The sequence below is a fragment of the Pagrus major genome, chromosome 13 (assembly GCF_040436345.1).
Source record: "Pagrus major chromosome 13, Pma_NU_1.0".
Taxonomy (NCBI): domain Eukaryota; kingdom Metazoa; phylum Chordata; class Actinopteri; order Spariformes; family Sparidae; genus Pagrus; species Pagrus major.
The window spans coordinates 20,437,881-20,452,288 of record NC_133227.1 but is presented as its reverse complement, the minus strand read 5'-3'; the positions used below and the strand labels follow the sequence as shown (position 1 = coordinate 20,452,288).

The window sequence follows — 14,408 nt, the reverse complement described above, 5'->3', positions numbered from 1 at the left end:
GTTTCGCAACCCTTTGAAAAGAGTGTTTTGATGTCATTTGCTGCCAACTTATTCTAACAGATGTATTTATGAGTAGCAAACAAAAACAAAAACAATTCACCCCATTATCATAAAGAATTAGAAATATGTCAAGATAAAAGCTTATATAAACACAATAAAAGCCTTTACATGTTTTTATAATATATTCATAAATAATTTAGAGACAGACAGATTTATGGGACATATTTTAAGATATACTTTTATTAGGATTATATGCTTTATGCCTCCATGCCTTAAACATGGATATAGAGCCAGGAGGTGATTAGCTTAGCTTAGCATAAACACTGAACTAAAACCACACACATAGAATTGTAAAAACAAGGAAAGACAAGGAAGTCACTGCTGTTTGTTGAACTGTTCCTTTGGAAAGATTTCGTACAAGAGGCAAAATGATCCACCAAAAAATATACAGCATGTGTAAAGGAGTTGGACCAGCCTTTTCCTCTCGGGCAACTTCCGTCCACTTGGATTTATATTATACAAATCCTCATCTGTGTGTGGGATGTTGGACCAACTTCAGAGGGCGCAAAAAGTCTTGGTCTTTGAGGAACGAAGGAGGAAGAAATCTATAAACAGAAATATTTACATCTGGTGACTGGGGAGGGACACATCGTACTGAAGATGTAAATGTGTCCAGTGGAAAAAGGAAGACTCATCAAATGGGTTCAGATTTACACCCCTCCCATCCATGGATGGATTTCAGAAGCCGACCAGGGAATGACCTGAAGCCCCAGGGGTCAAGGGGATCCTAAAAGGAAGAGTCTCTGTTTGAAGTGACTGCTATGATTTCTCATTGCACAGTGAAATGGCAAAATGTCCTTCTGGCAAACGGAAGGAATGACCTAAACATTCACTTTGAAGTTGTCACAAGAAAGAAGCCATCACGACACCTTCAAAGGGAGTGTTTGTCCCCTCGGGTTTCCTGTTGGACGTTTAGGACTAGCGCTCCGTACCGACATCATGCAATATGGGTCCTCCGAGTCTGCAGGGAGAAATCAAAAATATGATCACACAGTTGCAGTAGAAGGAGGCACTTTAAGCATTCCTGCCCATCAATTCACCCATCATTTTATAATCTGCGCTTGCATCGAAATATGCATTTTGCAGAGAGGAAGATTCAAAAACCTGTCGGACTGTGAGCATGCGGGTTTCTGTATTGGAACGCCACAGGAGCTCAGAGAAAAGTGCAGAAATGGTGGAAAATTACACCTCTACAAGAAGAGCAAGAAATGTATAAATTGGCATCCTGGCACGACTGTGAGTTTTAAAAAGGATCTACACAGGAGGGCAAGAATGAATCAAGAAAAGCATCTGACTTTTTTGCGGTGTTCAAACAAGACTGAGTAAGATTCTTGACATTCAACAGAGAGGCATCTCTGTTTGAACACCCTGAAAAATGCAGGTGTGGTTTTCTTATGTACAGCATAATACTCACTGTTGTGCTGGGAGGCTTTAGGGTATCCAAGCCAAGCTCCAGTTTTTTTAAATTCTTCCAATTTCATTGAGCAGCAGTTTGAGAAACTGAGAAAGATCTACATGGATAATTAGGAAATGATTAGCTTTTCCTTATTCTTGTTGGTTGTGACTTGCGAGTCCTGATCCTCCTCCCGTATTTTGACTGTGTCCGTGTATTTTTAAAGCCTGTCTTCCACATGAAAACGACTACATAGGTCTTAAGTGACAGCAGCTTATTATGAGTTTGTTGTTTGGCGGCGAGCTCTAGCAGCTAGTAATTATTACAGCTGCAAAGGAGGAAGTGATGAGAAGAAGTATAAATGGATGAAAAGTCTGGATAGGGTTTAGGGAGGAGGTTGGGGATGGAAGGTTGGCTTAAAGAAGCACAGGACTTTAGTTCAGGGCACCGTCGTTCATGTCCAGTGTGAAACCAGAAGTCAGCAGTGAGTTGTCTGAACTTGCTAACGTTACATAACATAACTTAAATACATTTGTAATGGAAGGTACAGAAGTTTTCCTAAACCTAACCAAGACGTTTTCTTGCCTAAACCTAACCAAGAAGTATTGGTGCCTGAACCTGACCAAGTAGTTTTTAATGCAGAAAACTAACCAAGGAGTTTCTTGCCTTATACTAACTGAGCAGTTTTAGGGCCTGAACCTAACCAAACTGCGACAAAACGCCAAAGGTCTGGTACGGCTGTTTCTGGTGCGCTACAAAAGTCATGTTGTTTTGGGAACGGTGATACATGTCGCTTTGGGAGATGCTGACATCGACCTATCCAGTTGGTTAGACATGAGGATGTGTTTGTTTTTTCTGACTACACTCCTTGCACAGCAAGAAATCTCAAAAACCATTTGCCCTCCTTTGACCTCTGTTTCTTGCCTCGTATTGCTTCAGCTCAGCTTTTAATACGGTCACATCAGACCTCCTTTGAAGTTGATATGTACCTCTAATTGAAATTTAACTTTGAAGTTATATTCATTTCCAGTTATATATAAACTGTTTTAACATAATGTTATGACATGCAAATACATTCTTCACCAGTCTTTTTTTTTTAACATGGGGGAATTCCACATCTTTCCCAGTCTTTTGTTGCCCCTGTCCTAACTTGAATCAATCAAGCATATATTTCCAAAAAAACAATAAAGCTGATGAGGTAAAACCTTAAGTGTATTGTCTTTCCTCTGTTTTCAACTGAGTATGTTTCAAAAGGGATTTCCAATTATCACATTTTGGCTTTATTTAGGTTTTACACAGTGTCCCAACTGTTTTGAAATCTGCTTTGTAAAAGTAAAAAATTATATATTTGTCATAAATAATAACTGAACTAATCATGAGCTGGTTTAATGTTTTCATATCAAACATTTTGCTAAAATCCAACCATATAAATCAGTATGATCCATGACCGAATTGTAAACATAGCCCATATTTGTTTATTTTGATTAATGCTGGAGGGAAAACAGGCATCTGCTATGTTTTCTAGTTCTGGCAGCTGCCACTGAATGATGACCTCAAAGGACACACAGCTTAGATGGTAAAAAAAAGAAAAGAAGATCCTCCCTTTTCTTGTCATCCGAGGAATTTCAGGATAAATTCTTTAGCAGACAGTAATATAGTCCTGCCCAGGAACAAAAACTACAAAAGCTGACAAGTGTCTAGTATTATAATCCCTGTGTATGACAGGAGGAGAAATTCATTGTAGGAATGATTTGACTTGAAAAACCACTGTCTGTCTTCAGAAAAAAGAAACCGCCTGCTTAGTCTGAGGAGCGGAGCGGTGCCGACAAATTCCAAGCTTCCATCATCAAATACACACACACACACACACACACACACACACACACACACACACAACCCCAAAAATAAGACAACTGCACTCAGTAGCAGAGCACACAGACTGCTGTACAAACTGCCAAAGCTTCTAGCTGCAGGCTAACCCCCCCTCCTGCCTCCAATGATGATGATGCGTGTGAGAGAGACAGAATGACAAACAAGGAGAGACACAGGGAAGGCAAGGACGAAACGAAAGAGTATCAGAGGGAAAGTGATATGAAGAGAGAGTGTGAGGAAGTGTGTGCGTTATGTAAACCCCAGGTGGTGCTTGTTGTCCTGGATAGAAGTATCACCGGGGGGACGACTGCTCCAGCTTAGCAGGTTTCGCCACACATCTCTCTTTTTTTCTGTTTCACAAACACACACCAGCATGAGTAAGAGAGAGAGAGAGAGAGAGAGGAAGAAGAAGGGAAATAAACAAAAGAGGGCAATGCAGGAAAGGTGAAGTGGGGAGATTATTGAGGGGGAAGGAAGGATGAGGAGGACAATCGAGCTGAAACACATGTGGGAGGCAGAGGTGCACATCTGCTGGATGGAAAGATGGAGAAGGGAAGGAAAGAGAGATGTGAAATGAATAAAAAAAAAAACACATTTCAGAAACGTCTGCGTGTAGTTTGGGAAAGCTCAAACGCCTCACCTCCAGCTCATTGTTATTCGGGTATGATCTATTTTTTCTCAGTTTTGTATCTCATCTGTTTACTGTTTTCTTCTCTGTGCCACTTCAGCTCACAACAAGCACAGTCACAGGAAGAGCTGGATACATGTGCATGTACAGTATCACACACACAACCACCCCCACACACACACACCTCCCTCCCCGAGGGGCTGTTGTCGATAACAGCCTGCGCGCTACACCTGATGCATCTGCGGGGAAAGTCGTCTTTGTGCTGAAACAGCAGGAAAGAACGTCAGCAGAGACGTTTTATGGCCCCTGTCCGACTGCTGACTTAGGATGGGCTTCACTGTTCCAGATCCTGACCTCTACTGCTCCTGCTGCGGAAATCCCAACTCTGACCCCAGATCAGCACTTAAGACTGATTTCACTCCACTGAGCAGCTGTGGGAATAGACAACAGACAGCAGGGGAGGAGGGGGGGCCGAGCTGGGGCAACACTGCCCTCTAATGGTTCAGGCATAGAGGTGTGTCTGGTAGAGATGACGTAAGGCCAGGCTGTGTGTGAGTGTGTGTGGCACAATGATGTACAAAGTGTATGAGTTTGCCGTTTAACTGTAAGCACAGGCATGGATTTTTCATATTTTGAGATTCGTTCATCAGTTAATCAAACACCTGAGAAAATTAAAGGGCCAGTTCACTCAAAATTATGAGTAATTTGAGCAAACTGACCATTTAAAACAAGAAATGTGGTGCCTACTTTAATGTTGGCTTGAGAAAGTTTCAACAATAGTTGAAAGTCCCTTGTCATGACAGCCACTATTTTGGACGGATGCTGTCCGTGACCATCTTTGGCACCAGTTGTTACGGTGTGTAACACATCGTTGGCGCAAGTTGGACCTTGTTGGCCGATCAAGCATGAAGAATTGGCAGTGGGCCGTCAGTGGGAGACTCAGTCTCATTGGCTTTTCAGCTAATCAATCAGTGAACTAGAAAAGAAACAGAGAAAGGGACGCTACAGTATCCATGATTTCACTCATTTAGCACACTTTCTTCTTATTCTTCACCTCTTCCCCAGTGCAATTTGCAACTTTTTATCAGACATATTCTCGATTAGAAGCGGTTATATTAGCGCGAGTGGTGTCAAAAAACATTGATTTATCATATCAACATAAGACGATGAAACGCTGTGTATGGCAGCTCCATACAGTATGTATGTAAGATGTAAAAAAAAAAGTCTGTAAATATAGATACAAAGTCTAAAAGATTATGTAGGACATTTTGAGGGCGTATTTGGTTTGCAAAGCAAATGGGTTTCCAATTTACCAGCCAAATGTAGAGCTATTGATGCTGAAGCAATAACATTTGGTCATTGCATAGGGAGGGAAAGATGTTACCACAGTGCCTGAAGGCAGCTCTGCTCGAGGCAGATCCAGCTCACTAACAACTCCCAGCAGACAGAAACGAGCGGAGCTGCCGGAAGATTTATCCATCCAGGGCTGCTCAGGAAACACTGGAGCCTAATGCAGACATAAGTCAGAAATCGCTGACCTCATTACCACCAGGGCCAGATGGAATTTATGCTATAGCTGTCAGGAAACTTTTTCCTATTTCAATACAAAAGTGAAGATGGAAAAAAAGACACAAAAAAAGCAGCAGAACTTTAAATCTAGTAAAAAAACAACTAGGGGACACCACAGGGACGCTAGCTCCAGGAGCTATTACTGGCTATTTTATTTTCACTTTAGTTTTTACTGATGATTCACACACAAACACTTCAAACCTCATAACAGAATGATACAAAAAAGAAAACTACTGGTTTGGGAGTTACTTTTTTAGTAATCCATCCATTCTCTCACTTTCATCAACTAAAAGTTAGTCCTCTCTGTAGTCTTCGTTGCTGTTTTGAGTTTTGAATAATGTCCATTTCGCCCACTTTTCTTCTAGCTGCGTTGAGTCAATTTTTCCATTATGTAGAATTTCTTTACAATCTCTATCCATTGTCCCTGTCCAGCAGGGTCCACTTTACCCCATTTCCTGTGCTTTCTTACTGGGTAGTGTTACTGATTACTGTGATTAACTTCTGTGCCAGTGAGCTATAATTTAATATACAAAAATTTGAACAGACTATATGAATCGCCTGGAAATTTCTGAGGCTGGAGCCGATAAATACCTGTGACTACTGCGGAGTATACTGACTTGCCTGATATGTATTCGACCCCCCATTATTCCTATCTGCATGTACTGTTGTTGCAACCAGACTTTTCTCCAGCGCTGACGTAGTGCTGTGGTCTGGCGATGTGAGACTAAATGCAGAGTGATTTGACCTGGGAATGAATGCCGATTGTACTGTTTTTTGTTTTTTTCACCAGGTGTTAGTGGGTTTGTTGTCCAGTGTGAAAGGGGTACAAAGCTAGCAATTATGGGCATGCTCACCATCTGTGATCTATCCCATGGTTGCAAGGCAATCATCTGGTATAATTTGCCCTTGCTGACAAATATGGGTTTTGCCATAGTCAGTCATTCTGATACTTCTGATACTAACACTGTTGGTTAAGGGTGAGGCCTTCTGATACACTCAGAACAAACAACAGAATAATCACATATGAGAAAAATGTACATTTATGAAAAACTGCAATGATTTGAAAAATGATTTTTTTTTAATTCAGGAGATGAACTCCTTGAAATGTGCAGTGTACTGTGTGTAAAATATGACTTGATTTTATTATTCACATCACTCTCCTTCACCAAATCCATTTTCTCTCTTTTCCCCGTTTCAGTTGGAGCAGCTGCAAGGTGGGGGACCACATCGGTAAGAGTTAACAAATTACATATTTGCCCTTTGAGGACCCATCTGCTTTGTGTATGAATAACATTTTCCATATCCGTTCTCGCTGGTTGGCATTTCGGGTTCAGGGAACCACGGCAATCAGGATCAGTTTAATAATATGATTGAATGCCTGAGGTGAATCAAGGAACAGAGGCATAAAAGAATATCAGAAATATGGAAATAGGCTTTATTATCATCAGACTGTACTTGAACTGTTGACTGTGATCGGAGCTACGCTGCGGCCGGTTTGCCGGGTAATCAGACAAGTGGTTCTGCATACTGAATGGACTGGCACACTCGTTTCATCCCACAGTCTGGAATAAATAAAACAACTCTCCAAAGCATTGATGCTTAATTAAGAAACCGAATGACTGCTGAGATCAAACTGAACTGACTAAGCTTTTCTGAGCTTTTCATGGCTATACTTGGATTGAGTTTGAAATGTGATCTTGAAAATTAGATTTATTTAGTCTTATTTATAGGTACTGTCTTTAATGATATGCCCTTATCGCACAATTTTTGCTTAAAGGTCTGGAAAGGCATTGTGTTTCATCAGTCCATCGTCCCTTCATGTCTAAGAGGGACTGAATATAATAATGTGTCTGGTGACCTTTGGCATGCCAGACAAAATCTTTTCTCACTTCCTAACGTAGAAACTATACCCATGAACTGAATTTTTTATCAAGTCAAAATGTTAATTGTGCAGGCCTAGATAGATAATCATAGCGGTGACTTAGAAAATTACCCACCGACCCGCTTTAGACACATTTTTGTGGGGATCTTTATGAGGAGACAGAGGGTCAACAGTATATGCCACACTGAAGTGGTATATATCACCTGAAAGCTGGTAATCTTAAGATATATTTTAGGTGTCAAGTTTTTCTAGTCATAAATCTGTCAAAAACAGAAGGTTAAGTATAAGAGCTGAGAACATTATGATGGAATTATATGATGGCCTTTCCCATGCTCATTATGTCTCATAAGTCTTTGCAGCACTTTTGGGGTTGATAGCATTCGTTACACAGACATGGTGCAAAATGTAACCATCTCTGACCACTAAAGAATTCATAAAAATGGTCAAAAATAAAGTTGTAAAGTTTCACAAGGCTGCGATTATCCTAGAGGTCACAGTAGGTCATTTTAAACAGTGATATCAAGTTAAAAAGAAATGGTATCACTGCAATGGAATGGCTGCTATGGGTACTAACATAATCATACATGAATACAGTTGGGCTCATTGAGTCCACAAGAGTCTGAGCTTTCCAGTCATTACCAATTTAAGCAATTCTGACTGTTTAGGGACCCCAGTATGAGTATTTTTCCGCACCAAAGTTTAGCCTTACTTTGCCTAACATTACGTAGCTCCCTCGCCAACATGCTAGCATGACATGGTAGCCTTAGGTTGTCTAGTTTTACATGAAAAAACTACCTTCATCTTAGCTTAAAAAATGAGCATGACACAGCCTCTTAAAGTCAGAAATGTCAGCTGAGATTATCACGCCTCGAGGAATCCAAATGTTTAACAATATCCTATTTGTATTAAATTTGGTTAATGACTATGATTATGGTTGTATCCTGATTAAGATTATCGGAAAAAAAAGAAACACTTGCATGACAGTTTCAGCAGTTCTAGTATTAAGATACTCACAATTAAAGAAAGTTGGCTGTTTTTTTTTTTTTTTTTAAGTTTCCACTGTCTGTCTGAGAGTTGTACCAGATGTTTGGTGCTGTTTGCTGACACTGACAGCTACTGAACCCAAACTTTTGCGTGCGTCTTGCCATCTGCTTTTCACCCAACTCAAAATGTAGTTAATGAGTTCTTCCTTTGCAACAGAGGCAGAATGTTTTGTTACAATGTTTATTTGTAATATTCTTTCAAACAGGGGTCCAACAGTAGATTAAAAGTAGGTTTCAGTTACAATCTAACAGCCTTCAAGGCAATTTAAGCTCTACACACCAGTCCAGACCTTACAGCTCTGATTCTTCTTCCTGTTTATGCTATTAATCAAAGTTTGTCCTTTCCAGTCTTTGAATGTTGCAGGATAGGCTTGATTTATTGGCCAAGGCATCCTCAGGGGCATTTAAAAGTAAGTTCAAACCTCATAGTATTGATTCTTCGTGCTGTTCATACCAGAAATCTGCAGACCTCCACAGTCTCTGTTGCATTGTAAAAGGACAGGCCTCATTCAGCGTCTACAGTTTCTTCAGGAGCATTCGAGGGCAGTGGACACATGATACGTCTGTGTCTTCATCCTCCGCTTCATCTCTCTTATCATCTGACACACAGCCAGAGGGTAACAGCAGTACACTGTGGTCCAGTCTTCACACACACTTCCCTGTGGATAAACATGCAAGACAGGCACACGCACGCATGCAAACAAATATAGAAGAAGCACATGTGCAGACACAACAATGCAGCAGGAACATGTCGAGAGCTATGAGGTACAGTGCATGAAAAGACATAAAAACATAAACAAAGAAATTCACTTATATTTTTTTTCTATTGCCAACAAACATTGTTAAAAACGAAAGTCACACTGTAACAACTCTTCACATAGTCGGCTAAAGAGAAGTTTATGTGGATCAAGCTTTTTGTCATTGCTTTAACAAAAAATGCATTCAATTACCACATTTTGCAAAAAACTCTTTTCTCATTCATTCTGTACCACCTGCAACACACATTTTTAAATACTAACACAATCTTTTCAAAACTGTTAAAAACACAGTAACATAGCCATATTAAAATACATAGAAAATCTTAGCATCTTAACATATGTACTACAACTAAAGCCTTCAAAGTACCAAAGTACTCATTATGAGTGATCCTACAATACATGTTAAAATGTTTTTTGTAATTATTATAGGTGGGATTTCAGGAATTAGTTTTTTGTTTCAACTTCGTTGTTCACAAGTAAATTACTATATGTAGAGATATAGAAAAAATGGATACTGAGGTTGCTGCACTTCTGATTCACCATATACCACAGGTGCTCTTGGTGCCTCACATATATGCTGAATCTGGATCGTCATACCATTAGGCCCCCCCGTGGATCAATGCTTACTTCTGTTTTACGATCATCTTTTATCTGTCCTTTAGTAAAATTGCTAATTATCTTGTGTGGAGGACAGGCCTTTTTCCGGGTCACTACTATGGAGCAGAGACTGTACTTCTTGAGGAAGCTGAAACAAGCCTCTCTCCCCATCAGCATCTTCAGGACCTTCTATAGTGGTGTGGTGGAGAGCGTTCTGACATATTGTATCTCGACACGGTAGTCCAGCTGCAGTATGTCAGACAAAAAAGCCCTGCAGAGAATAGTTAGAGGAGCTGAGAGGGTCATCGGAGTTTCCCTCCACACATTCTTTGAACTGCTCCCATCAGGAAAACATTTCCGGAGTCTAAAAGGCCGAACAAACAGACTAATCAACAGCTTCCTTCACCAAGCTGTTAGATTGCTGAACTGCTGATCTGGAGCATGCGCACTACTGCACTTCATGAGCCTTAGTCATAGTTTTAGTTTTAAATTATTATAGTAATATATTGTGTGTATTTATTGTGTTCGTGTTATGGGATCCCGGAGAAACGCAATCTCATTTTTGCTGCACTACTTTTGTCGGTACAGCTAAATGACAATAAAGCTTTGATTGATTTGATTGATGATTGATTGGAGAGGAGGTCGTGTGGCTCGCACACCACTTTGCGAAACCTTGGCCTGCTCAGTCTTCCTCCTGGATCCTCATCCACATTCTTCACATATATTTTATGTAATCTTGTGTCAGATATTTTGTCAGTCAATCTGTATATTCTTTGTTCTGTACATGCAACATCTATTGCATGTCCGTACTGTGCTGGGAGAGGGTTTTTCTGTCCGGGGAGTTTTTCCTTACTTGAGTCAAAGGTCTAAGGACAGAGGATGTTGTCCCCCTTTACAGACTGTAAAGCCCGCTGAGATAATGTGATTGTGATTGTGGGATATATAAATAAAACTGACTTGACTATACTTTAGTACAGTGAATAAAGTGAGAAGCAATTACATATGTAATGATTTATGAGAATTATCATTCGAACTCAAAGTCCACCATTTATGTAATTCTCCCTGTAGTTAGTGTTTTTTATGTCTGTGTGTTACAGTGTGAATGCTTTTCGAGTGAGAATTGTTGCCAGTGTTATGGTCCAACAAACGTATTCTCAGACATGTATGAAGTGTTCAGGTGGTTTGAGTGAATAATGGAGGTGAGATTGTTGAACTGTTTGGCTAAGATATATTGGTTGGTTGGTAATGCTAACCATATGAAGAATTTGAAAAAGAGGCTTCAGTATTGACCTGTGCTTGTTACCAACTGAAGAAAACTGGAGCGGCAAATTTGACAATGTTTTTGAATTGATTACATTCCTGGTAGCTGCTGGTTTTCCATTTTCTGTGGAGTCCTAAAACTTGCTAAAGAAATTACCATGCTGAACATTTTGTCTAGTTTATTTTCTATTGTTAAAGGCACATTACTATTTTGTAAAGTCTGCCTGTTGGTGTGTTCAAGGACGCTCTAACAAACAGCACCAAACATCACTTCCTATTGACTGAATACGCACACTCACCCGTATCTTGTACCGCTCCCTGATTCCAACTCGCATGGCAAAAGTGGAACCTGGAAGAAGAGGCATGCACAGACACTCGCCATACTGATGAGACAAACTCAGGTCCAAACAGCAGGGAACCAGAGCCCCGAGAATACCTGCAAGCACAGACACAGACAAAAACCAGATTTAGATATTACATTTATCTCTCAGATGTGAGACTTACATAAAATTAATTTTGTAGAAACATCAAGAGAGTGATAAAGATGTGATTGTGTGTGCTTATAAGAATCCAGTGTTTTTAATGTTACATGTAGTCTTGTCTCCACAGACGTCAAACAGGCCAGTGCTCCAGTCTCCTCCCGTCTGCGTGATGGTGGTGATGGTTGTCGTGGTGATGCCGAGGCCGGGCTGTGTGAGTACTGGGTCTGTCACTGCGGGGACATTGTCTGACCTCCAGTTGCCCTCACTTCCTGTGGTGAAGCTCCCCACTTCCTCCTCTGGTGACGCCGAAGCTGAGGCTTCGGTGACTGACAGTTCAGGTCTGAAATTAGATTTTTTTAATGAATCTGTCTTTATATAGAGGGCCGATAAATTCACTGTGGCTTGTCATGCCAATGTGTCACTTATACTTAACTGCAGGCTTGGCATTAAAAGAGTCTCAAATTAGCAAATTAGTCTGTGTTTTGCTTTCCTGTAAGCAAGAACTTAATTAATTTCATTCATTCAGCTAATTTAATTTTCCTAGAGCAGAATGGTTTGTACTCAGCTGGCCTTCCTTAGGAAATTTTAGCAGCAAGCCACCACAAATACACTAGTATTCTCCTAATATTATCCTTCCATCCTCCTCCCTTTATTCCTGCATTCAACAGTTTTAAGCCCTCAGCAACACTTTAATCACAGCAAATTGCAGAAATACATTTAAAATTTAGAAGAAAGGAGTGCAAAAGCAGGAGCTGCAGCAACAATAGTTTATGGAAATGTTCCTGTTTAATTTGTATTATCATAAAGACATAAAAGAAGAAGAAGATTAAGAGGAAACACAGCAGCAATAAAGAGCTGAGCAAGATAAGTGAGTTGTTTGCTGCAATTCCACTTACTGGTGTGTGACTGTCATCTGCTCCATGACTAGAAGCTACTGGCATCCAGAGAGGGGTGAGGTGAGGAGGCGAAAGAGGAGAGGGTGAGCAGGGAGTCAGCAGAAATGAGGAGATGGAGGAGGGGGCGGTGGAGTGACACGTCCCCAGCGAGAGGGTGTGTGTTGGAGCAGATAAACCAGCAGTCGGATGGCTTGGCCAGAAGCTGTGTGACAGAGATAAGTCTTGTAGTTGTCTTCCGTCTCAGACTCCACTGTGCCCCCCCGCTAATACAGCAAATGCAGAGGGGGCAGATACACATCAGGGTGCATGAACATGAATGTCTGGCATAGAATAATCAGATATGAATGCATGCATACACTTAACACAAACACCAGCAGGTCGGAATAGGCTGAAATCCTGGTATTTATTTACATGATTAGTTGTAGAGTAGAACAGAGATACACGGCACATCTAAAATATGCGCACAGATATGACAAGTTAAGTAAAAACAATTGAGTTTTCTTTCCCTCAAACACAAATCATTTTAAACAGCATGTCTGACATTCAAAGACATTGTTTCTATTAAAGTTTTGTGAGTGAAAAGACGTACGGTGACACTTACCCTTAAGGCTGAAGCACAGACTCATACAGTGAAGAGCTGGGAAATGAAAGATGCATTTTATAACCAAACAGAAACCTGTGGTTCATGTTTAGAGGGTGTCATCTGCATTCATGTATTTCCTGTTCTCTGACATTGACATTTAAATCCAGACTGATGTGTTGTGTGTGTGTGTGCAAAGGTCGAGAGAAAGAGAGAAGTGAGGGAAGCTTTGCATGGTGGAAGACCACGTAGTGAAACTATCGGGGGTTTGGAGGTTCAGATTGTTCTCACACATGCACACTGGGTCTAAACATAACATTGGGAGAAACATGTAGTACATGCTTTTTTTTAGAGACTAGAATGACACTTGTTAAATCACACATATATTCTCAGTTTTAGATTATGGTGACATTATGTATATGCACGCAGCCCCTTCCACACTGAAATCACTAGACACAGCCGACCAGAGTGCTCTCACTGGTGATGGCTTCAGAACTCACCACTATGAGCTATACAGGCACATCGGTTGGTCTTCTTTTAGTGACAGACATTGCCTCCTTTTTATTCATTTGGCGTTCCTAGCCAAGTTACCCTACCACCTCACTTCTCAACTTAAATCCACTTGTCATCACATTCGCTCCCAAGAATTTCTGTCCCTTGAAGTTTCTTGAATAAATACTGAGCCTGGTAAATTAGCTTCTAGTTTCTTCACACCAAATATATGGAACATGGATGAAATGGTTGTTGTACAGTGTAACTGCTTTAGGTAATTCACAAACATAGCTGTTATTTATTGTTTTTATTTATATATTATATAATTCATTACTTTTCTCTTCTCTCTTCCAATTATTTTTTTGTTTTTATCATTGCTATTGATGATTATTCCAGACTTGTTCGCTAGATATTGTTTGTAATGATCTATTTGCTCTCATTTGGGCTTGATAATTATTGATAGTTATTACCATTTCGTCTAGCCCGTGTGAATGTGAATTCAGGGCACTGCTGTAAAAGAGCATAATGCTCAGTCAATTTTCCCTGAATAAACAATGGTTGATGATGATGTAGTAAATGGAAAGTGGATATCTTTCCCCTTGGTTTAGCTCATTTTCAGGATGATGAAAATGTAGCCTATTTTAAGAATTATTATAGTATTATACTGTATTATTATTGTATTCATCCTAGTTTTTATTAAAGAAAGTAGCATCAAAATCCATCCAGTTGTATGGGGTGTTAAAAATAAAAAAGGGCTTTTTATTTGAATAATGGCAGTCATTTGACTAATAGTTATCCCTAATGGAGTCATTTCCCTAATGTCTTTAATGAGAACCACAAGACCAAGCACAGCCAAACCCCTGGAACACGAGAAGTCGCAAACCCTTTTGTGCTAC

At 40.2% G+C, this 14,408-nt stretch overlaps 1 protein-coding gene across 2 annotated transcripts; it reads right to left on the bottom strand.

Moving 5' to 3' along the window:
- Window positions 1-230: 230 nt before the first annotated feature.
- Window positions 231-12,636, bottom strand: plac8l1 (PLAC8 like 1). Of its 2 annotated transcripts, XR_012179939.1 has the most exons (5): window positions 12,441-12,636; window positions 11,652-11,884; window positions 11,362-11,498; window positions 8,902-9,106; window positions 231-1,021 (listed from the first exon to the last, which is right to left on the bottom strand). XR_012179939.1 is itself a non-coding variant. In XM_073478818.1 (4 exons), the coding sequence occupies exons 1-4, from the start codon at window positions 12,464-12,466 to the stop codon at window positions 8,975-8,977; spliced, it is 528 nt and encodes a 175-aa protein (XP_073334919.1). In that variant the 5' UTR covers window positions 12,467-12,636; the 3' UTR covers window positions 8,613-8,974. The 2 variants fall into 2 exon arrangements, 1 of the variants encoding a protein (XP_073334919.1); XM_073478818.1 differs by lacking the exon at window positions 231-1,021 and having other exon boundaries at window positions 8,613-9,106.
- Between the last annotated feature and the right edge of the window lie 1,772 nt (window positions 12,637-14,408).